At 39.2% G+C, this 25,008-nt stretch overlaps 1 protein-coding gene across 1 annotated transcript; it reads left to right on the top strand.

The window, feature by feature from the left end:
* Positions 1 to 22,928: 22,928 nt before the first annotated feature.
* On the top strand, positions 22,929 to 24,770 carry LOC143929801 (uncharacterized). The gene is made up of 3 exons (XM_077453778.1): positions 22,929 to 23,433; positions 23,722 to 23,972; positions 24,441 to 24,770. Exons 1-3 carry the CDS (start codon positions 22,944 to 22,946, stop codon positions 24,768 to 24,770), a joined length of 1,071 nt encoding a protein of 356 aa, XP_077309904.1. The 5' UTR covers positions 22,929 to 22,943.
* Positions 24,771 to 25,008: the final 238 nt, after the last annotated feature.

The raw sequence follows: 25,008 nt of genomic DNA, 5'->3' as shown, positions 1-25,008 counted from the left end.
GGATGGCACTGGCAAGTGACATGACTGCGGGTGGCAAGTGGCATACTGCATATGCTAACAGGCTATGGGGGGGAAAGTGACACACTGCATCTGGTGGCAGGCTATGGGTGGAAAGTGGCACACTGCATCTGGTGCCAGGCTATGGGTGAAAAGTGGCACACTGCATCTGGTGGCAGGCTATGGGTGGCGAGTGACACACTACATCTGGTGGCAGGCTATAGGTGGCAAGTGACACACTGCATCTGGTGGCATCTCTGGGTGGCAAGTGACACGCTGCATCTGGTGGCAGGCTATGGGTGGCAAGTGACACACTGCATCTGATGGCATCTATGGGTGGCAAGTAACAAACTGCATCTGGTGGCAAGTGACAACCTCAGGGTTCCTACTGATTCTGCATTATGGTGAGCTGAACTATTTCATTATATATTACAATGTAGTAATAGAAATAATGTGGTTTGATCACCCTGACACCAAATCAAGCACGATGTCGGGATGATTTAGGTACTAACACCAGCCATTCCCTGACAAATCACCCCCAACCCTGAGATTACACCCCCCAACCTCATCTAGAAAGGGGGGGTGTCCCTGAATGGCAGTTTGGAAATGTGGTCACCCTAGGCGGAAGGGGGGTGTCCCCGCCTGCTGCTTGTGATAACAGCCGAGCAGCTGCTTAGCCAAATCGTTTGTAATCACAAGAAAGCCGAGCGTCGGCTCTAAAAAAACGGTACTGGGGTGATGCAAGCAGCTGCATCTACCCCTTCAATCTGAAGGCCACATATTTACATTACGTTGATGTGAAGGGGTCAAGCAAGTACACATTATGAACCATTATTGTAAGGTACTGATAAAAGTGACTGATGTCACTATCGCATTTTACCAACTTTTTTTGCCATAAATAAAAAAAAATGTAAGCCACACTCCAAATATAGGCTCTTCTTTCTGTATTTAATAATTGTGTAAAAAAACATTGCATACAATAATGTCTCCACCCGAAACCAACCTTCATTGACACGTTTCGCCACTGCTGGCTTTCCCACAAAGATAAAGAAAAAAGGAATAGAACGTTAATTCTATGCGTTTGTAGTGCCACATCCAATATTAAAGTCAAAACAGGAAGAAACCCCCTAGGGTGGACTTTTTAGGCACACTTAGTTAAAAATAGAAATATTTTTGAGTAGTTTCGTAGTAGAAAATTGTTTTATTAATTATTAAACATATAGGATAAAGTACATATGAACATGAAATGTATTGTCAATTCATAACATTATCACCATAACCTAAAATGACAATAATGATCCTCTTGCACCCGAATATAGGGGATGTCTTCCCTTATTTTTGTGTCCAAGCTGGCAGTGGTGGAACTTATCAAGGAAGGTTGGTTTCAGATGGAGACATTATTGTATGCAATCTTTTTTACATAGTTATTGAAGACGCAAAAAGAAGAATTACGTTTTGGAGAATGGTTTGCATTTTTTATATTTTTGATGGAGAGTGGAGACTGGCTGCGGTAGCCAGCAAATCTTGAGTGGCACTGTGGGTTTGGTATGTTCTTGCTTTGCCACTATTTCATAATTATTAAGCCACATGCACTCTGGATGTTTAGCCCCCATGCATACAATTTCTGCATTTAGGTGCGGGTGAAAGGCATGGGTGCACATTCCAACCCCTCTGTCGTAGGAGCTGTCAGCCTCTTTTACACTTGCTTTGGCTTTTAACACACATTAAAGTTCCCACCGCTTCAACTTGTTTTTATTATATGTTTTTGATGCTTTTTTGAAGCTTTAATGAAGCCTGGCAAATGCCCAATGTGTGTTCATTTTCTTTTTGTTTTAAAGAGGCCCAGTGGTACCATAGCTCAGTAGTACCCTCACTTAGCAGATCCCCAACTCATTAGTACCCTCATTCAGCATATCCCTTGCTAAGTAGTACCCCAGTTTTTCTGATCCCCCGCTCAGTAGTAATCACCAGCTCTTCTGATCCTCCTCTCTTTCTTTTCCCTGCTCACTTCGGCTTCTTGAGCCCCAAGGATAATGCCGTGTCACTCTCCCCCCAGGGAGAGAATTATTCGACTGGTAACAGGAACTAAAGATAAAAAATAAAAAAGAAGAAAAATAGAAAAAAAGGTGATACCTATCTACTGAATCAGAGGCTAGACCAGACCTCCAACTACACCATCCACTGACAGTGACAATTTTATCTTTTTTTTCTTGAATACCTGTGCATTTGTTTGCTGCATCATTTACCTCATATCGGTAGGTTGTCCTTGAATCTTGGATGTACCCTGCTCATCATGCTATGCCAATGTGTGTTTTGCAATATAAACTGTTTTGCTCTATTTCTTGTTATCTATTAGAATACATATTCTCCTTTATAAATACCCCTGATGAAAGGGCTTTGAACCTGAAAACACGTTGGGTAATGAAGAATCTTTTCGGACATTGGAGAGTAATTACTAGATATATACACCTAATCTACTGCAAGAAAATATGTTATTTGTTTAATTGTCTTTGTGTGTTTTAACAATCGTCATGCATGTATTGATGATTTTATTTTTTTTATTTTTTTTTAAGATATTCTTGGAGATTTATAATATACAAAAATAGTAAAGACCACAAATTCTGGTACTAAGGCAATACAGAGTTTCAAAACATAAGCAAAATACATTAGCACAATACATTAATCAGTTCGGCTAAGTAAGTTAAGGTACAGATACCAGTACTGTTCATATGTATAATTCACACTCTTTTAAAGCCTGCATATCTGCCATCCAATCGCTGGATATGTTAGGGTATCTGTGTTCTCTAATTTTATCGAGTACATGTGGGTAAGCAAAGGAGATGTAATGTGTACCTTTCTGAGAGAATGCCGCTCCATCTATGGAGGCAGCACGGTAAAGGGATTATGGGTATTGTAAGAGTAGCAAGCAAGAGCACCTTATTGGAACATTATGGGTCACTTAATCAGTGGGTTGGGAAACGCTCAGGTTTTGATGATTTTTTGATGATGGTTTTGATGATTTTTAATCATTTATTTTTTCAATAAAAAACATTTTTTTTTTATCTATCCATTTGTGGTGTTGCCATTTAAAGTCCCACTTAGGTTGTACTTCATTCTTTCTATGCATCATATCTTGAGTTTTAACCAGATGGTGTTCTAAAAATCCACCAGACCTCTCTTTCCAACAGTTTGCTGTGGAAATCTCCAACCCCTGGTGGTTTTCTAACTTTTTCCAAACCACAAAATAAAAAAGATCCCATGTCACCAGAATGTTCATATTTAACATGTCTGGAGACATGGGAAAAACCCTCATCCTTAACATAGAAGGCCCCATGAAAATACTCACTGATTCCGATTCTCATAGGTTTCGACCTACAGCCAACATACTGTAATTTACAAGATGCACATTCTATTAGGTAAATTACATTATTAGTACATCATAACAAAATCCTTTATGACAAACTCTCTGCCAGTCGCACAAGAGACAACAGTTTTGTGGCTTCTGACATGTTTATCACAAAATCGGCAGGTTGCAGGGGTATGACCCCGTAGCACCCAGCCAGGTCCCTGTATGCCGAGATGAACAATACAAACTAGGGGACAAGACACTGCTCAGAATGCTGACTCGGCGGCTAGAAAATCTACATCCTAAAGAAATGACAAATGCCAAATCCTGATCTATGTTTAGGATAGGTAAATGTTTTGAAATGATATTTTCTACGGTTCAGCAGGGACCGGACAAAATTTCACCCATGTATGGTTGGGCTGATTGTACCCAAGTTGATCCATCAAACGACTTGGGTGCAACCGGCCTTTCGTGTTTCTAGCATGTGATTATTACCAGTGGCTATAGCCACTAGCAAAGCAATGTTTTCCCAGCAGGTATGGTGCCCAGAAGCTCTGCCCCTCCCTGTGTACTAGGCTTTAGATTGTTAGTTCCTTCAGGGCAGGAACGGATGTGAATGTACAATACTGTATGTTTAGCGCTGTGTAAAGTGATGGTGTTATATAAACACTTCTAATAAATGATAATGTCCCTCAAGTGACTCACAATGCCCTTTAGTACATTTACCATACCTTTCATCACCAAGCTTGTTAAATGTTATTATTATGCAAAGATTGAAACCAAAATGCATTATTGGAGATCAGCAAGATTTCTCCATTTGGGTGCATTCACACCTCTGTGTTTCAGTATGTTATGGGTGCAGTGTATTAAAAAAAAAAGAAAAAACCTGCTTGCTGCATCTACTGTGCGTTTCCATAAACACACACCTTCCATAGAGACCAATGGAAAGACATTATAAAGTGCCTAATACTTAACAAAAATGCATCACACCAAAAACCCTTAATTCTTCTCATACAGGCGTGAATGCAACTTTTAGTAGAATGCTTTTGATAAACTGTACAGTTCACCAATGAAGAATTTGTAAAAAGACTTATAACTTCCTAAAGTAGAACCTGCACCCCCTGTCTCCTTCAGTCTTACTTCCGAATATATTCACAAGTGCTCAGAGCGGTCAAACAAGGAAAAATCTAATAAAACCGAAAACTCTATGGTGCTCAGGATATACCCAAATTGACATTGCCCCCCCCCCCCCCCCCATCTCCCTATTCTTCTCTAGAGCATGCCCTGGAATTATTTTTGACCCTCTCCCCACAGAACTGCATTTCCCAAAAGCCCTTTCCCTAACAGCAGTGTGTGAGCAGGCTCTTGGGTGGCAAGGCAGCAGCATTGTTGTGTGCCCATGGAGGTGGTGCACTGCTAGACATCCCATGTGGGAAAATCCAATTAAACCCTACATTCTTTCCCAAAGAAAAGACTGGGCAGGGGTGTCTGAAGAGGTCAGGGTGTGCTGTTGTTCACGGATCAAATAAAAATGTTATATTTGTAGGTTGCCTTCAAGGTGTCTACAACGTTTGGCTGTGTAAACATGATCCATCCGCAAAGGATCGTTCCTAAAGAGGAACTGAAGTCTGCTCACATAATTTGTAATAAAAACATCTTTGCCATTCTGAAGCTTCCCTCCAACCACTTTGCATATTATTTTATATATGTGAAAGATGGACCCTCGCGCTATTAAGTGCTCAAACGTGCAGAAATGACTAAATACGTGTCAAAAAATGGAAAAGTAAAAATTATAGCAATACAAAATCCACAGTGAAAGTGATACAAAAGTGCAAGTGTTGCTAAAAAAATGCAGCGGGACAAAATAGTTAACACCAACTATCACATAAGAATAAACAAAGTAAAAAGTCCTGCGCAAATGGTGCCACTAAAAAATAAATATATAAAGAAATATAAATGTATAAAAAAATATAATATAAAAAGTCAATAAATCAAGGTGAACACACCGATGTGTGAAAACAGTGAAAAATAGGAGAAAAGGCGGGACCAGCTGTTCCAAAATAGATAAATCCAGGCTCTCAGAACTCTCACCTCAAAGATGGAATAATCAGGCAAAGTAACATAACCCCAGAGAATTCTCCTTAATATTTCTCTATGTAATAACCAAGGAATTATAGATGAAGCCTGTAGTACATCCTTCTGCCACTAGAGGGCCATTTCCAATACTTGAATACAACACTGCAGCTTGTAATTCCGTGGTATAGAGCTTGAAAAAAACACAGAGGAGAGGGGGAGAGGGAGAAAGAGAGGGGACTCCAATAGTGTAGTAGTTGAATGAATGGACAAATTTATTAAAGCATAAAAAATGGACTCTCACATAAGCAAAAAAAGTTAACACAGAGAAGATAAAAATGAAGACCTGGCGTTTTCAGCCAGTCTTACGCTGTTTCCGGTTGTCCTACGGCCACTCCCTAAGCGTTACGTCACGTCATGTGACTTCTTCAATGGGGATCCCCATTGAAGAAGTCACATGACGTGACGTAACGCGTAGGGAGTGGCCGTAGGACAACCGGAAACAGCGTAAGACTGGCTGAAAACGCCAGGTCTTCATTTTTATCTTCTCTGTGTTAACTTTTTTTGCTTATGTGAGAGTCCATTTTTTATGTTTTAATAAATTTGTCCATTCATTCAACTACTACACTATTGGAGTCCCCTCTCTTTCTCCCTCTCCCCCTCTCCTCTGTGTTTTTTTCAAGCTCTATACCACGGAATTACAAGCTGCAGTGTTGTATTCAAGTATTGGAAATGGCCCTCTAGTGGCAGAAGGATGTACTACAGGCTTCATCTATAATTCCTTGGTTATTACATAGAGAAATATTAAGGAGAATCCTCTGGGGTTCTGTTACTTTGCCTGATTATTCCATCTTTGAGGTGAGAGTTCTGAGAGCCTGGATTTATCTATTTTGGAACAGCTGGTCCCGCCTTTTCTCCTATTTTTCACTGTTTTCACACATCGGTGTGTTCACCTTGATTTATTGACTTTTTATATTATATTTTTTTATACATTTATATTTCTTTATATATTTATTTTTTAGTGGCACCATTTGCGCAGGACTTTTTACTTTGTTTATTTTATATATACTGAGATTCTGTACCTTTCAAATATGCTTCAGAAATATTCCTCCACTGAGTCTGGCTACAGCCATTTTAACTGTGGGCAGCTGAAGCTGCTGCCTGTTCACTTGCTGGATTTACACAGACTCACACCTCCACCTCTGCAGCCCTTCACCTCTCATTGGCCCTCTTATGACTCAGCCCCCCTCCCCTCCTTGAAAACTCTCATGAACGTGAGAGAGAGAGCTGGGCATGATGTCATAAGCCTAGGCTTTTTACCAGACAAGAAAGAGGAAGTGGGCTGTAGAAGCTATTTAGTGGCAGAAAAAAATCTTTTTACTAGCCAAAGTTAAAGTCACTGTAAAGGTTTTTGTTTTCTTTTTACATAACAAACATGTCATACTTACCTCCACTGTGCAGCTCGTTTTGCACAGAGTGACCACGAACCTACTCTTCTGGGTTCCCCCAAGCGGCTCTCGCAGCTCCTCCCCGCATAAGATAACCACCTAGGAGAAGCGCTCTCCCGGGGGATTACCTTGCGGGCATGCTCCCGAGTCCAGCATTTGCGTCCATAGCCACCAAATGCTGGACTCGGCCCAGCCCTCTGGCGCCCGCATCATTGGATTTGATTGACAGCAGCGGGAGCCAATGGCTGCGCTGCTATCAATCTATCCACTCAAGAGCTGGGACCTCGTGGAGAGAGGGAGAGCGCGTCACTGCCAACAGAATTATGGGGCTCAGGTAAGTAAAACGGAGGGGGGGGCTGGTGGACCGGTCCCTGTCAGGTGTAGAATGCATTAAGGTGAACAAAAAACACGAAGGTTTACAACCCCTTTAAAACAAGGGCAGAAGATTTAATAGATGGAAAGTTGAAAAAATTACCGTAGGTCTGCTTTAAGCTGATCATACATTAGTAGAATTTCATTTGAAATATATTGTCTTAGGAACATTAATTTAATTTTCTAATCAATATTTTGTTTTCAATGGTGGCCAGAAAATTGAAGGTGCATGGTGGAATTTTTTTCTTTTTAGCAAATTTCTATGTTGTGCCATTACAAAGTATAGTTAAAAAAAGTAGACGGATGACAAGCACTTAAGAATTATGTTTATTAAAAATAAAAAAGGAGCAAGTATGGTCTGTTGACCTTTCTTGAGTTTCCCCATATATTAAAATCTAGCATTATGCCTGGTTTGGGTTGACTTGAATTCTAGCGCTGCTAATAGACATGCCTATGCACACATAACCCAGCCACGCAATGGGGATGGGGAGGAGGAAGGGGCACTGTGGGGTTTCACCTGTCCCAACAGAAACCATAGTAATATTTCAGGTAATTTATTTTTATGGACAATTGACTTTGCCCTAAAAACAGGCTTGGCCGGAAGGAAACTATAAACCTGCACATGTTTTTGAGTCTGTTTGGCGGAATTGGGTGAACATTCTGTAACGTCTGTAATCTCCTTTCAAAAAATGTATGTTTCAAAAAGCAGGCAGAAACTAAACTGGTAAATGATGTCAATGAAATATATTTTTTCAGGATAAAACGTGGGAAATTGCGATTTCTTTTATGCTTTCAAGTGTTTGTTGCAGAGACAGAGTCGGTGTGCTGTAGGGGGAACACCCGGCAGCCAGCCACTGAAGGTGAGGCCTCTTCAAAGCCTAACTAATTGAATACTAAACAGAGATCATAGACTTTTCTTTCACATCTCATCAACATCCTGTTGAGATGTTAAAAACTCATTAACTACAGCAGATTATCTTGAATTGTAAGCTCAGCTTCTCTTTCAAAGGAGGACCTCTGGAAAATGGAGTGCCAATTAGCAAGTTCTTTTGTCCTCCAATGTAGCATATTATCAAGCGATTAGTAAAGAAACCTTAGCTAAATGACCTAAGCCCAAGTGCCATCTTGGCTACAAAGCCCTCCCAACCATAGGATCACATTTCACTTTTAAAGCAGCGAATAGGGCCCTGTTCACATGACATTAGCTACATTAATTACAGCTGGATTATTAGAGGAGGATTGCTCTGCCCACATCAAGTAGTTATATTAATAGTATTTTGATATAGTAATTTTTTAGAGCTCCTGACAAAACATGACCAATTTCACACAATGTGATGAAACTGAAGGTTGGTTAAGATTACCAGCTGGTATACACTTAGCATTGTGTAGAAGTCTTCCAGGGTTCCAGAATATACCTCCACTCAAGAACCTGAAACCATGAAACAGTTTAGACCAAAAATACCTGAAAGGGTGCTGTTTGGAGTAAAAAAAAAAGTACATTGCCATGTGGTATACAATATATATCTGGCAATAGTCAAAAGACAGACACTAGACTAGCCTTTCTCAACCTTTTCAACTCAGAGGAACCTTTGAAATAATTTTCCTGGTCTCCGGAACCCCTGCTAAAAATTACTATATCTACAGCTCATGATACAGTGTGTGATGATCAGTGAAAAGAATGCTCATTACACTTGTGAGCAGTGGGAAAAATTACCCCCATACAGATAGCCAAAAGATCATTGGTGTCAGTGGGAACTTATCCGGGAGGCAGAAATTGCTTATTGCACAAGGAAACCCTAGTAACCTCTGGAGGAAGCTTAGGGTTCTATGGAGCCTTGGTTGGGAAACCCTGCACTAGATTAGTCAGTTTGCTGACCAGCTGGTATAGACATGCAAGTTTATATTGCATTGGGCATTATCCCAGACAGCGATCCTCTATAAATTTAAAAACCTATTGTAGCCTATTATACTGGCACTCACAGATATCAGGTTCATTGCTTTGATACTGATGAACTGTCATAATAATGGTCATCTAATGTCTAAGCCCTTGTACCCACGGTCGGAGATTCCGGCAACCAAATCCGTCGAATTATTTCCGACGGATTAATTCCAGAAGAGGTCCGGAAGTGATGTGGCATACACAGTTGTCGGAAAAATCCGATTGTACATAATGTGATGACGTTATTTCGTTACGACGGGACTACGTTCAGGCTAGTAGCCAATAGCTTTGGTCTAGGAATTTGATCTGAGCATGCGTGGCACTTTGTCCGTTGGAGTAGGCTACACATGAACGGAGTATGTCCGATCGGAGCATTTTGTCGGAAAATTTTACCGGCAAGTTGGAAAAGTTGGTCCGTCGGATATTCCGATGGAAACAGTCCGATGCAGACCACACACAGTCGGAATATCCGACAAAACGCTCCGATAGGAAACATTCCGACGGAATCTCCGACCGTGTGTACAAGGGCTAAGAGTCTCCTACATTGCCTGTTGAATGTCCAGCCTTTTAGTTGCCCCAGTGCCCTTTCTATACAATGCTATGGTATTTTTTAACTCTATTATTCGATGCTATGGATTTGGTTGACTCCATTAGAAAAACAAAATGTCAATTCTTAAATTTTTCTGCAAAAATTAGACTTTAATTACAAAACTGGTTGTTACCGAATAAAAAAACCTCCTTGTTTAATAAGGCAAACTTACCCATGGCAGCCAATTAGCAAATATTTTTCAATGATGCAGCTGCTGTAGGCTGATGAAAGGTCACATTTTATCATTTACTCTAGCTTATATATGAGATTTTAGTCATTATTGTAGTCTTGTTGCATGAAATTAGAGTTATTTATGGCTAGGATAGTGCCAAGGTATTTATATAATAGAGCAAGGGTTCTGAAACCTTTAATTTGAGGAGCCAAATAAGACAATAATTACAATGCAGGGACCCAAAAAAAGGAAATTATAAACTGTAAAAAGTCTACAAGCCTATACAAAGAAAAATAAAACTAGCCATATAATAATAAATCAAATACTAAAAGTATTTTTTTTTTGATGTATCTGCAGTTCTCATATGAACATAATAAAACAGAAATGTGAAAAGCTAACATATTGCTAATAAGACAATAATTATAATTCAAAACAGAGGATACATTTCGGCACATCATTTCAATGGAAATACAAAAACGTTTAAAATGTCAATGGTGGCGAATTATAATGGGCAGGATTTTTTTTTATGTTTACGTCCTATAGATCCATTCTTATTAACCAAATAGGCTACATCTCAGATCATGGTAGTATATGATTTGAAACCTAGATAAATAAAGTGTCTTTTATTGCTCTCAACTGATTTTGCGATTTGACAAACAAGGCTAATTGCGTTTCTTAAACAGTCATTAGGTGACCCATCGCAAACATGTCCATAACCTAGTTTGGATCATGACCCATAGAGGTAATATTGTACTATGTCTTTACATACTGTTAAGCCTCCAGAGCCATGCAGGACATACTGTCTGTTACAAGGGAGCCACAAAGAAATGCTTTCCTTTGATTTGTTGTTTGTATTCTAGGTGCTAAACACTTTGGCAATTCTAATCTAATGTATTTGATGTAAACTGTTTAGAATAGGAAGTTGTTACTGTCTCTCTCTTTCAATGGTAAAGATGCCGGCTCCAGCCTCCTGGGGAGAGACAGGTTGGTCTATTAAAGGGGCATTTGCATAAGCCACTGAGGGTGACACAAGGACACAAATTGTCTCAGAATAAACACCTGTCATCACTTCTATAATCAGCAAATAAATTGTCATGTTACTTTAGCACACATATAATCTGTTTTTCTTCACTTAACTATTTTGCCCATTCTCCATGTGATATAAAAATGTACTATTGCTATGCTGTGGGCCATTCACAGCTGGACAGAGGCTTTTGATTAGGATAATTTAGAATAAACTTCAAAGAGTCTCCGCTGATGTGTCTGTGATGTTCTCTAATGTCACGTTAAATTGTGGAAACTGATCCTTTATAGATAATGAGACCAGTAGTTCAAGTGTGATTTGGTATTCACATGCATGCTGGGCCAATAAACTTTTATGTACTGCATGTGAAAGGGGGCTTTTTTGCCTTCCTGGCATTACAGTCAATGGACCCTAAAAGCAGGCATGCAAAGAAAATTTGTTGCAGAACCTGCAAGGTTAGGCTGGCCATACATTATACAATTTTTTTTATTCAATGTCTTTAGATTTTCCTTCAACCAGGGGCCGGACTGGGAATAAAAACCACATAGGGCTTTATATACTGTATATATAAAAGCAAATTCCAGTTAAAAGTGGTAAAAGTGGTCAATCATCAAGGGGCACACTAGGGACTCTGGGAGTGTAGGGGGGACCAGAGACCACCTTCCACAGAAGGAATACACTGAGGTAAGGGGGTGAGGTTACTGATATAGGAAAGGGAAACCTTTATATCAGTGCCACCTTACATCAGTGACCCCCCTCAGACTGGCCTGGCGGCACTGTCACTGACCTCCTCTCAGGTCTCAGTCAACTACGGCTTGGTGACTCTGGTTTTATCCCATAGTCTCCTCTCCACAGTCCACACACATTTGACTTCTCCCATGACCCCGATCACGGCGGCACTCCCACTCTTGACTCTTCTGTAGGCCCCCACCAGAGACTGCAGACATGATATAAGGCAAGAGATGGTCAGAGACTGCGGGCATGATACAAGAGATGGTCAGGTTGAACTGGATGGACTGGTGTCTTTATTCAACCTTACTAACAATGAAACTATGAAACTATGAAACTTTACATGAACTTTAACCACTTTCCGCCCATCAATTAGCAAAATAACGGACGCAAAGTGGTTAAGTTATCCTGACTGGGCATAATATATAGGCTCAGTGGTGCGGTGTGTCGCCCTGACACCACACATTTTCAATCTAGGTAAAGAGCCTATGACGTAGGGTCTTTACCATGTGATCAGCTGTGTCCAATCACAGCTGGTCACATCGTAACCAGGAAGTGGCATTTATTGGCTTTTCCTCTATTTGCGTGGGTAGAAGAGAGCCAATCAGCGGCTCTCCTGGCAGGGAGGGTCTGTGCTGATGATCAACACAGCACATTGATTATCAGTGCAGACCCACCAAGGATGCTCAGACGTTCCCAACAGGAATGCCCACCAGGGATGCAAATCAGTGCCCATTAAGCATGCCAATCAGTGTCTCCTCATCAGTGCTGCCTATCAGTGCCTTCTATCAGTGCCCATCATTGCCCATCAGTGCCGCCCATCAGTGTCACCTATAAGTGCCTATCTGTGCCACCTATGTGTGACCATCAGGGTTCCGTCTATCAGTGCTGCATATTAGTGCCTCATCATCAGTGCACATCAGTGCCGCCCAAATAGTTCCCATCAGTGCCGCCTCATCAGTGCCCCCCAGTGAAGGAGAAAACTTACTTATTTACAAACTTTTATAACAGAAACAAAGAAAAACATTTTTTTTTTTCAAAATTGTTTAGCAAAAAAATAAAAACCCAGTTGTGATCAAATACCACTAAAATAAATCTCAATTTGTGGGGGAAAAAATTATAAAAATTTTGTTTGGGAACAGTGTTGCATGACTGCGCAATTGTCATTCAAAATGCGACAGCACTGAAAGCTGAAAACTGGCCTGGGCAGGAAGGGGGTATAAGTGCCCGATATTGAAGTGGTTAATGGTATCCCAGTGTTAGTCCATAGAGTTCAACATTGAGTTGGCCCACCCTTTGCAGCTTATAAAAACTTCAACTCTTCTTGGAAGGCTGTCCACAAGGTTTAGGAGTGTGTCTATGGGGATATTTGACCATTCTTCCAGAAGCACATTTGTGAGGTCAGGCACGGATGGGGATGAGAAGGTCTGGCTCACAGGCTCCACTCGAATTCACTCCAAAGGTGTTCTAGCTGGTTGATTTTAGGACTCCTGCATTCCAGTCAAGTTCCACCACCCCAAACTCAATCATCCATGTCTTTATGGACCTTGATTTGTGCACTGGTCCAAATCATTTGACAGAGGGGGGATTATGGTGTGGGGTTGTCTTTCAGGGGTTGGGCCAGTTAAGGAAACTCTTAAGGCGTCAGCATACAAAATCATTTTGAACAATTTCATGCTCCCAACTTTGTGGGAACATTTTGAGGATTGTCCCGTCCTGTTCCAACATGTCTGAGCACCAGTGCACATAGCAATGTCCATAAAGACATGAATGAGCAAGCTTAGGGTGGAGGAACTTGACTGGCCTGCACATGGTCCTGACCTCAACACCTTTGTGATGAATTAGAGTGGAAACTGCGAGCCAGGCCTTCTCGTCCACCTCAGTGCCTGACCTCACAAATGTGCTTCTGGAAGAATGGTCCAACATTCCCATAGCCACACTCTTAAACCTTGTGGACAACCTACCCAGAAGAGTTGAAGCTTTTATAGCTGCAAAGAATGGGCCAACTCAATATTGAACCCTACAGACTAAAACTGGGATGCCATTAAAGTTCATGAGCGTGTAAATGCAGGTGTCCCAATGGTTTTGGTAATATAGTGTACATGCAAGATAAAAGATACAGAAAAAAGAATACATACAGATCAAACTTTTCACTGCAGCATTATGTAAGCATTAATGACTTATAGTATATAGAATTAATGACCTATATTATGTAGCATTAATGACCTATAGAATAATCTTAGACCTTCTTTGGAAATTCTGGAACTGGCTGAAGGCCATAAAGCTTATGTGTGTTGCATGCAGCCCATAATCTCCATTCCAGCATGCCTGATATACACTGATTTTATCCAGAATGTGGATCGATAAATGTAAGTGCCCAGAAACATATGAGCTGTCATTGATGCAGTCATGATCCAACTACAAGTGACAGCCAAGGCTGCTTAAATCATATTTATAAAAAGCACAAAAGTCAATACCTGCTATTCGCTTACTTGCACCAAGTGGGCCAAACTATTTAAAATAGAACTATAGTCAACATTTTTTTTTTTTTTTTACATTTTGGATAGAGCAAGAGAGGGTTTTAACCCCTGTTGATTTTTCTTTGCCATCTGTGTCCCATTGCAGAGATTTCACTTTACTTCCTGTCCCATAGCCAAACCGGAAGTGAGGGGAAACCCCTACAAATTAACATAACTCTTTGGGGACCCCCAGGCCACCAGAACTAGTATCCCCAATGGAAGATGTCCCCTCTATTACTTTTCTGGGGACAGCCCAAATTTTGAGATTCTCTTTAAAGCCTGGTGCACACTGAGTTTTTTTTTTTTTCGTTCAACCCATCAGGTTGAACGAAAAAAAATCATCAGCCCTGTGAAGTTAGTGCAGCGATCTCCCCCGTTGGGCTGTTGTGTTCTGACCCCGCCAGAACACTCCGATCAGGGCTGTCTGCCATCATCAATGATAATGGTAAGCAGGACAATGTCATAAACAGGGGCACAGAGAACCAGTCTATCCAAAACTAAGAATTATTTTTTGACTTTTTTTGAATTTTTTTTACTTTATTTAAAATTTAATGAAATAGCAAAGCTGGAATTTGGTTTTAAGTATTCCTATAAAAAGCCTGACTAGATCTCTACTACCCAGAGGATGTGTGTCTTGGTTAAAAATTTATCAAAATTACAGTGTGCAGTGTGATAGGATATTCAATGTATCTTCAAAAATTACTTTTTCATTAGATGTGGCATCTCAAGAATGTTGGCTGTAGTAGTTTACGCCTTATGTCTCTGGCTGGCCAGATACAGGCCAATGTGTTTAAACACATCATTGCAAGGAATCATGTATTGTTTGGCCATTTTATGGGAATCTTTACTGGTGAGACATGGAGACGCACTCAATGCTAGATGATATGCAAATACAACCAGGCAAAGACTTCAGATTAAGATCAGTGTGAATAGACTTCAAAGAGGCTCCGGTTAAGTGTCTGTGAGGTTCTCTAATGAACCTAGGGAGATAATGAGACCAATAGTTCAAGAATGACCTGCTATATGTGACCTTATAGTGCTGTAATGTGTATCCAGGTTTTAGGTAAATTTTGGGCAAACCCTTTTCTACCCAAATAAAAACAAAAGGCTAGTCTTTTTCTAAAAAAAAACTGAGTATGTATAAGATCTTCTTTTGCTTCCCGAAAAGTTTAGACTCAGATTATTTATTTAAATACAGTTCTTTGTAATGCAATCTATTTGTCTAATTTAAATCTTTTTTCAAACTACAGGTTGAGGCAGGCCATACAACAACAAAAAAATTACCCGATTCTCTCATCCACACATTCGAGGTGGATGGGGGGAATCATTACTGCTGTGCTATTGTGTTTTCACAGTGAGGAGCCTTCCCCACCATTAGAACATGATGATCAATGTTGCCAGCTAAAGCCGGCAGCACTGATTGTTCGGACAAAACCCAACAGAGTGGTTGTATAGAAATTGATCAATAGAGTACCCATACATGATAGAAATTCAACTGGTTCTGGCTAAACCAGACAGATTTATATCCATGTATGGCTGGCTTTAGAGGGCAATTTGACTGTACCAGTCATCTGTCTCTTTGGCAGTGCTCTTAAACTAGAACATTAGGCTTCTTGTTTACTTTTGCGGAGGGGAAGGCAGAGGCATCTGCAGGCACTCCCTTTAGAAATAAATAGCAATTGGAATAGGGGGTCATGGATATTGGATGGTCTACTGATCTACTGTTGGCCTAAACTCATCAGGAGAATAATGACTATGAAAAAACTTGTATAATTGTTATTCTCCCTTTGATAAGATGGCACCAAAGGTGCCTACAGCATGCCTCTCTGCTCTGCTCCATAATTGAAAGCCTCTTACACATGGGATTTTCGGATGAACGTTCTAATTATATGAAAATCAGACGTTGTGTTCATGTACGATTAAAATTTTTATAGTCTACACATCCAGCTTTTGTCATACGAAAAATCTGAATCGGCTGTCGAAAGCACCATACTAACAAACGATCTGAAAATCGGCAGATCGTTTGATGGAGGAAATGTTACTCACAATTTTCATATTGTATGCACAGGGCTTTAACTGCAAATGGCTGCCTGATGCCACAGCTCATCTGTAGTGCATTGCTGGTCAACACTGGCAGTGTTATAAAAAACGGTCTGCTTTAATCTCTCTCTTGTAAAGGTCTGGGTGGCGGTACTATTTTTGAAAAAATTAATTACCCTGTAACCTGGGAGGAGCCATCCAGTGGACTGAACCATTATTTATGAGTGTTCAAATTATCCGAATAGAGGGGCTTAATGCTGGTCTGCCCATAAATTGGATGACTCCATTTTGAGCCTGAGACTTTTCCTAATGTGTCTTAAGAATCAGCTGAGTGCAGTGTTCAGGTGAACTCATTTACATATCTATTCATCCATATAAATTATAATTTTCCCATGAGTTCAGGTGAACTCATTTACATATCTATTCATCCATATAAATTATAATTTTCCCAGACAGATGGAGGTTATTTGCAGTATACAGAGGCCACACAAAGTCTGCAGATCAGCATAGACATAGCTTCTTGTTTATGTTAAAATGTTATTGCTACCCTGGATTCTGTTCCAGTCTTTTAAATCTTTTCCTATTTATATTAAGGAATTCATATCCAAATTTAAGTCATGTTGTGATTCCGCAGCAGTCAAAAGGCTAGGTTCACACCACGAGAGCCTACTAATTTCAATGGACTGCCTTGCCCTGGGCCCCCCTGCCCTATTTTTGAAATCACACTCAGCACAGGAAGCAAAGTTCCCAGTATGGGTGCGATTTCCAGTGTGGGCAAGGTGCAATTAGGATTAATGGCACCCTCATTTCTCTGTGTGGATGGTGGTGGCTGCCGGTATTTGCACATCCACACAGATGTGAACCTAGTCTAATGCCGCGTACACACGATCGGAATTCTCATCGGAAAAAGCTCTGATGGTTTTTCCAATGGAATTCTGACAGAATTACGCTTAATCTGTCTTGTCTACACACGGTCACACCAAATTCCGATCCTGTAGAACGAAGTGACGTACAACACATACGACGGGAACAGAAAAAGGAAGTTCAATAGCCAGTAGCCAATAGCTGCTGATTTTTGGCGTGTCTGAATTGCATACACACGATCGGAATTTCCGATAGAAAGTTTTCCCATCAGGAAAATTGAGAACATGCTATTAATTTTTGTCTGGCGGAAATTCGGACAGCTAAATACCGATGGAGCATACACATGGTCACATTTTCTGATGAAAAGCTCTCATCAGTCTTTTTCTGGCCGGAATTCCTATTGTGTGTACGCGGCATTAGGGGTCAATAGGCATGAGATGCCCTTTTTTGGCTGGATAAGTAGACAATCTAATACCTATTCTAGTCTTTAATACCTATGAATCAAAAACAAAAAACTGTGACTGGGAAGGTTGGAAAAACTTGCATGATTGCTATTCTTCTTCTGATAAGTTGCCACTAAAGGTGCCAACAGCATGTCTCCCTGCCCTGTTCAATAAGCTTAAACATAAATTTCTGCCTGAGAACATGAATCATCTGTAGTGAACTGTTGGTCAACACTAATGCCTGGCCTAATGGTAATCAGATGTCTGCACATCCAATCGTCCTCTTGTGTCTGTGGCCAGTTTAAGAGGCTTGTAGCCATTGGACCCCAACTGTACCAAGTACAGTCATAGATCTCAAATTGGATGCATGCACAGATGATTATTGTCTAGACAGCTTTATTTTCAAGCTGAAACCCAAGACTGATGCTTCTCTTATGAGAAAAATACTAAAAGATAATCAGTCAATCATCTTATTCCCCTTAGAAATGCTCAGAGCTGGAGTTTTCTGCTCAGTTCATAAACGTATAGATCCCAGAGACTGGAGCAGGCCAGATTTTTGACCGGTAAAAATTTTAACATATTTTAATAGTTAGGTTGGAAAGACACCTTACCAATAATTTGTTTTAAACATGCCAAAGATGTGCCTGTTTTGTCACTTCAAGTAAAACCAAAATATAAAAACTATCCTATTTAGGTCTGCAATGTGCACTTAAATATCTAAAGCACTTATTTACAATATTGTCCTCCTCTGTAGCAGAAAAGCTGTTTTACAAGACTCTCTGGTTTAGTCTCATGTGTAGTTCTGGGTGGTGGTACTAATTTTGATCATTTAAATGACCTTATATATTTATAGGTGCATTTTGTACACTGGGAATGGCAGACATTGAACTCTTAACACAAACAAGAAACCACATGAATTCTGATCTGAAGACTTTGGGTAGTCTTCAGAAGAAATAGAAGATGTCTGTAGTGTAAACAACCACTATCTGTTTGAGATGACCACCATCATTCATATGCAAAAATAGTTATGTGAAAGTCAGGTCATTTTTACAAATGGGGGGGGGGGGGGGGGGAATACAGTCAATTTGATCTAAATGCATTGGCCAGCTCCACTCATGTCCAGTCGCTGTACTTTTAATGTATGTTGGCAGGCTGAAATTAGTGAAATTAGTGGTTAAAAGCTACAGCAAATAAACATTTGTGAATGCTGAAATAGTCAAAACTATATATACTGTATATTTATCAGCATATAACATGCACAGGCATATAACACGCACCTTCATTTTAGGAGTGAAGTTTTAGGAAAAAAAACGTACATTTTAAATGAAGAACTTTGAAGCAAAATAAGGGTCAGTGCCCATCTGCAGCCTCACCATTGCTCATCTTTAGCATGATCAATGCCATCTGCAGCCTCACAATTGCCCATCAATGCAGCCTGATCAATGCCCATCTAAAGCCTTACAATTGCCCATCATTGCAGCTTGATCAATGCCCATCTGCAGCCTCACCTTAGATTACTGCTGCCTCGGAGGAGAGAGAGATGGGACGGAACGAGTGCCATCAGATTACATACAGCGCAAATCTGTTTACTCGGCAGCCTCTTTAATACAAAGTTCTATGATAGACAGAACACTGGTCCAATGCCGGCCCAGGAGACGGGACTTCCTATTAGAGAGGCCGCTGAGTAAACAGGAGATTCTTGCTGTATGTAATCTGACGTCTCTTGTCCTGTCCCCCTTGTTCCCTCCTAGGCAGCCCAAATTGCAGTATCGGTGCATAACACGCACACACTATTTGCACCCGATTTTTAGGGTGAAAAATTGAGTGTTATATGCCAATAAATACAGTATATGTAACCATAGATGGTTCAGCATGGACCTTTCAGATTTCAATCCATGTATGGCTGTCCCCGCTGGACAGACCAAGAATGTTTGAAAACTTTTCTCGATCAGCGATTGCAGCCAGTCGGGTGTAGTCATTGATCAATGTATAATGACAGAAAGTCATAATACAGTGGTACAGTAGTAGTAGATTCCTGTTGTGTGGATGGGGAAATCGGTTAATTTTTTTTCCATCAACTTTCTGCCACTTAATTTGCCTATTGCGCTGGCGGTTGGGTATGCTTTTTGTGTTTGTGTGTGTTTTTTTTTAATTTTGTTTACTTGGTGTTTGTGGTTTATGTTTAGTAAATTTTCTGTAACTACAAGCAAAATTAAATAAAATTTGATTTAAAGAAAAAAAAGAAGTTCTGTTTGATCAAAAAACAAGATCCATCAATGGCCAGCTTTATATTCAAGCATTAACATATAAAGCCATGTAAAATCGAATGTACTTGTATATTTATACATTTAATTTGTTTATATCGTAGTTTTGTAAAATGCATGGGATGAAATACATTTTGACCCAATCCAATTATTATGATTTCTGGCTATACAGGCTGAACGTATTAGACCAAATGTCTGGTTAGTCTCTTTTTTTTGTGAAGGTCTAGGTGGTGATACTGTTTTTGTAAAATTAGATTAACCTGTATACTGGAGGAGCCATTGTGGACTGAACCATTATTTATAAGCGTTCAATTTACCAGGATGAATGGGCTGAATGATGGTCTGCCCATAAATTGGATGGCTTCGTATTGAGTGAGAGACATGTTCCATACTGTGTCCTGAGAATTAATTGAGAGTGCACTCTCTGTAATTCATTTACTTAATTTGCATATCTATTCACCCATTAAAATTATAGGTTCCTCAGATAGACGGCGGTTATTTGCAGTATACAGAGATCTTCTATTTTTCAAGAGTGTTATGGCTGCAAAACCATGGAACCCATTCCATTGTTCTAAATGTTTTTCCATTTGAATTCAGGATTCATATTCAAACTGAGTTCATGTTGTGATCCTATAGAGGTCAATGATGGTTTATATAATGTCAATAGACATTAGATGCTCTATTTTTGGCTGTATAAGGAAATATTCTATAACCAATAATTCATATGAGTATGGCTCATAGGTATTAGACTGACTCCATGAGGCAAAGGCTGGTTGAGGAAGAAGTGGAAGAAGCCTGATATCTACAGCGCCTTTCCATGCCATCAGACAAATGTAAAAATTGAAATTCTTTAAAGTAACTACAGTATGTTCAAAGGACTTCAAAGCGGTAATTAAAGACTATATAAGCAGAAGACTGGGTACTAAAATTTATAGGTAAAGTTGATCTGGGGGAAAATTCAATTGCCTCTCGGGGGATCAGGAAGGATATTTTTCCCCTGCTTTAGAAAATTGGATCATGCTTTGCTGGAGTTTTTTGCCTTCCTCTGGATCAACTGTGGGTATAGAATTGGGTATATGGGATTGTATGATATTATTATTATTTATTTATTTATTTTGTGGTTGAACTAGATGGACTTGTGTCTTTTTTTTAACCTGACTAACTATGTAACTATGTAAGAGAAAAATGCAAGTATCGCTGATGAATTGCTCAGAAGCCATCTAGTATATTTAACTTTACATATAACACTTATTCCTTAACTTTTTTTTATATCTAGTCATATTCTGTCTGAACTTGCGTGTAAAAGGCATAATAAAGGTGACCAAAGATAAGACAATTTTTTTCCTAATTTGACAAAGATTACAAAGATTCCTCAATCTGTATTTTGCACGTGTGGGGAAAAAAATCTTTTGGAAATTTATTAAAACTTAATAAAAAAAATAATGACCAAAAAAATGGACATATTATCCGGGGAATTAATTTTCCAACAGGATGGAAAATTATGCTTGTTTGAAAATGGTTAACTACAGATGTTGGAGCTGAGGTGCAATGGTGTCACTAAAGCCACAAAGGTGTCAAACACGATCAAAAAAATCGGACGAAAAATACCGCTTCCGAAGTGATCATACCAAATCTGATCGTTAATACACAGCTTTTGAGAGCCGATCATGACTGTTCATCTGAAATTATCAGAAGGGACACACACGAAGATTTTTCTCATACGATACCAGATCATAGGATTGTTGTTTAATCTGTACAGTTTTCCTCCGAAAAAAATCAGAAAAGCAAGACTATGCATACTCAGAAACTAAAGTTTCTGTTGTTACTATACAATAAAACATGTTACATCACTTCCAAAGTTGTATTCTGTTGTATGAGAATTTTCATTAGTTGAGTAACCTCTTAATTTTTGATAGGAGACTAGCAAGCAAACAAAGAAAAAAAACGACAATCATTCGTCAACATGTATACGAGGCTAAAGTGGTGTCCGATTTTTCTTGTTGTTTCACAGCAAATCAGAACTGAGGATGGAAATAATGTACAAGAATTCTCGTACAACAAAGGCTTTTTATTGATGTTTCTTTCTGATTATACATGGTCTATCGTTCTTAATTTATTTTTTGCAAAAATGGTACACATTAAATGAAAATCATTTGTTTGGTTCCCATATGAAACGAATATTGGATTTTGTTCCTTCTGAAATTTCGGTTCGGAATCAGCTGTCGAAAGTTGTGTACACATTATAATAAAATTGCACAATCAGACAAAAATGTTCATCCGATTTTCTTACAGCGTGTTCGAGCCTTTAAGGTTGGTCATACATTAAGCAATTTTCTTTCCTTCAACCACGGGGTCAAGGGAAAGAAAATCGCATGAGTCTCTCATCAACACAGTCAGTGTTGATGGGAAAATCCCTCCCATTGCAATATTGTATTCTAAAAGCTGGAAATTTACCCACCATCAGAATAGGATTACTGCTGCCGGCTATATTTGTATATGTATATCTATCTATCTATCTATCTATCTATCTATCTATATATATATATATATATATATATATATATATATATATATATATATATATATATACTACATTTATGTAGGGGCAGCAGTTTGTGCAGCACTTTACAATATAATGGGAGATAGTAAGTTGTTTTTTTTTAATCAGGCTTTAAACATTTAATACTATGGAAAATTTTAAATATTTGTATATTCATATATTTCGTTACTTTTATAACCTAGTTTTGTGAAGTCCTGAGGACATAAACTATTTACGTCCAATTCAAATACGTTTATGATTTTTGGATGTACAGGTGTGAGAGTGTTAGGCCTGACAGACTGCATGAGAGGATGTAACATCTATATAGGTATAAGTGGTTAAGCTAACTAAAGGCAGACATTACGGAGCCAGGCCTCAGTGTGGTGCTCAATGTGTGAATAGGAGAATAAAATCTCTTTTCTTTGAGGTAATTGATGACAATTAGGTGGTGCAAATTTTTGCTTTGAAGTGTGTTTACATAAGCAGAGCCTTTCTCTAGGAATGGGATATAAAGAGGGTGAGGATCTCCTCCTAGCAATCATTTCAAGACCTCCTCAGCTAGCAAGCACAAGGACTTAAGAGGAGATGGCCCACACATTTGCTTCGGTTGAATGGCTTTCCCAAAGCAGCCTGAACAAGAAGACAAACTTCAGCTCACCCTGCTCTTATGAGATACCAAAGGATGATAAAACTACTGCCTATTTTTGGAGTCCTGTAATGCAGCCATTTTCAAACGTTGCCCAAGTGGCACCATACCCAAGAACTCAGCAACTGGCATTGCCTCCAAGCTTATGGGATTCAGATCTATCCAATCAATCCAGTCACTATGACGTTTCTCCCTGTACTTTGGAGAACACAAGACTGTCTCCAGTTTTGCCTTGCACTGATTTACCGCAGGAGGACCTGGAAACCTCACAATCCCCTCTCTACAATGGACTGTACACCAAGTCAGAAAACATTTTCTTCAATGATGTCCAAAAATCTATCAGTTCTCAAGATATCCCTACACTCAGCCAAGAGAGGTCTGAAAGACAAACGGAGCAAAAAAACTTAAATGAAGACTTGACCCATTCCGGTAAGTTGTTTTCCATATTTATGAACAATCTTTTCTTATTTTTACTTAATCATAATGGCTAATCCTTTAGAAAGAAGTCTACATTGCCAATAATTCATGGAAGTTGATTATAAATGTATCAATCCTCCTAAATTTATATAGCTGTAGTGTTTTTTTTTTTGTACTATCATTTTTTTATTTATTTTTTTCATTTACTATCATTTTTATATTGCGTTTTTTTCATTTACTATCATTTTTATATTGTGTTTTTTTTTTTCATTGATGCTAATCCTTTCTTCATTTTAATAGGCTGCTCTTCTAGTGCTGAATCTGGCTATGAGAGTGAAACTAGTCGATCTAGTTCTACATCCCCAGGAGCAGACAGAACAGAAGAATCAAGTGATGCTTCTGATGAAGAGGGTAAAATGGGTCGCAGACTGAGAACAGCCTTCACCACTGAACAGATTACTACCCTCGAAACTACCTTCCAAAAACACAAATACTTGGGTGCATCAGAGAGACGCAAGCTTGCAGCTAAGCTCCAGTTGTCTGAAGTTCAGGTATGTACTCATTTCATTGCTCCTGATAAAAGTGCAATGTGAGCTTTTGTTTGAGTTACCTGTATTTGTCGCCTTGTAAAATCAACACCTTACCTATTAACACTTTGTTGATTCCCCTATTGTTCAGATCATTACTAAGTAATCACTTGATACTGTCAGTCCAATAGGATAATAATGGCTCCCTGAATAGGTTAGATGACTTAATTATGTGCAGGATCGCAATGTAAACTGTGTGGTGTGGCTTCCATGCATTTATGTGACCAAAACATTGATTCTTATCATTATTTTAAAAATTGTTGTAGTTATAGTAAATTCTAAAATAATGCAAAGAATCAATGGTGTAATATTGTAATTAAGGTTGGTTACAATGGTGAAAGAGTCCTTAGAATTTGTTTTTCACACAATGATATTTTGTACTTGTATATCCTATACAGAACAATATAGTAACCTCAATGTTTTTCTTTACAGATTAAAACTTGGTTCCAGAACAGAAGGATGAAACATAAGCGTGAAATGCAAGAAGGGAGACAAGGCCAATTTCATGCGGCTCACATCTATGGTGTGTACGGGTACCCAACACAGCCCATGCCAGCCTATCAGTACACCCAGCCAATGCAACAACACTTTTCATCCAACACTTTGCTGGATCCCTTGTCTGCAAATTATGCTAGCCAAGCACCTACCATGGAAACCCTCAACACCTTCAGCCATCCACAAATGTCCATGATGTACTTGCCCCACCAGTCTGTCATGCCACCTTCCTACCAGTATGAAGAACAGCAGTATGTGAGATATTAACATACCAAATAACTATATTTTCTTTCAAGAAGCTGGACAGAATAAGATATAAAAAAAACTTTTTATCTTTATTCGTGAAAGAGGCTTATTTGCACTGGGACTTTGCTGTGTTTACAAATATGTGTAACATATTATATTTTACTAAATTCTTACAGAAAGCATTATTCATATTGAATAGTTTGCATAAATCTTGTATTTTTATGGTTTTGTCATAATAAATGGAAAGAATAAGTTAAAT

The sequence above is a fragment of the Lithobates pipiens genome, unplaced genomic scaffold (assembly GCF_037356315.1).
Source record: "Lithobates pipiens isolate NorthernLeopardFrog02 unplaced genomic scaffold, aLitPip1_a1.2 Scaffold_25, whole genome shotgun sequence".
NCBI lineage: Eukaryota > Metazoa > Chordata > Amphibia > Anura > Ranidae > Lithobates > Lithobates pipiens.
Note: the sequence above shows the minus strand (reverse complement) of the source record. Positions and strands in the feature narration are given on the sequence as shown.

What these genes read in the sequence shown, in the direction of transcription:
- LOC143929801 (XM_077453778.1), top strand. Translation starts at nt 22,944, where the DNA reads ATGGCCCACACATTTGCTTCGGTTGAATGGCTTTCCCAAAGCAGCCTG. An exon ending in TGAAGACTTGACCCATTCCG is followed by an intron (nt 23,434 to 23,721) that starts GTAAGTTGTTTT and finishes TCATTTTAATAG; the next exon opens with GCTGCTCTTCTAGTGCTGAA. An exon ending in TCCAGTTGTCTGAAGTTCAG is followed by an intron (nt 23,973 to 24,440) that starts GTATGTACTCAT and finishes TTTTCTTTACAG; the next exon opens with ATTAAAACTTGGTTCCAGAA.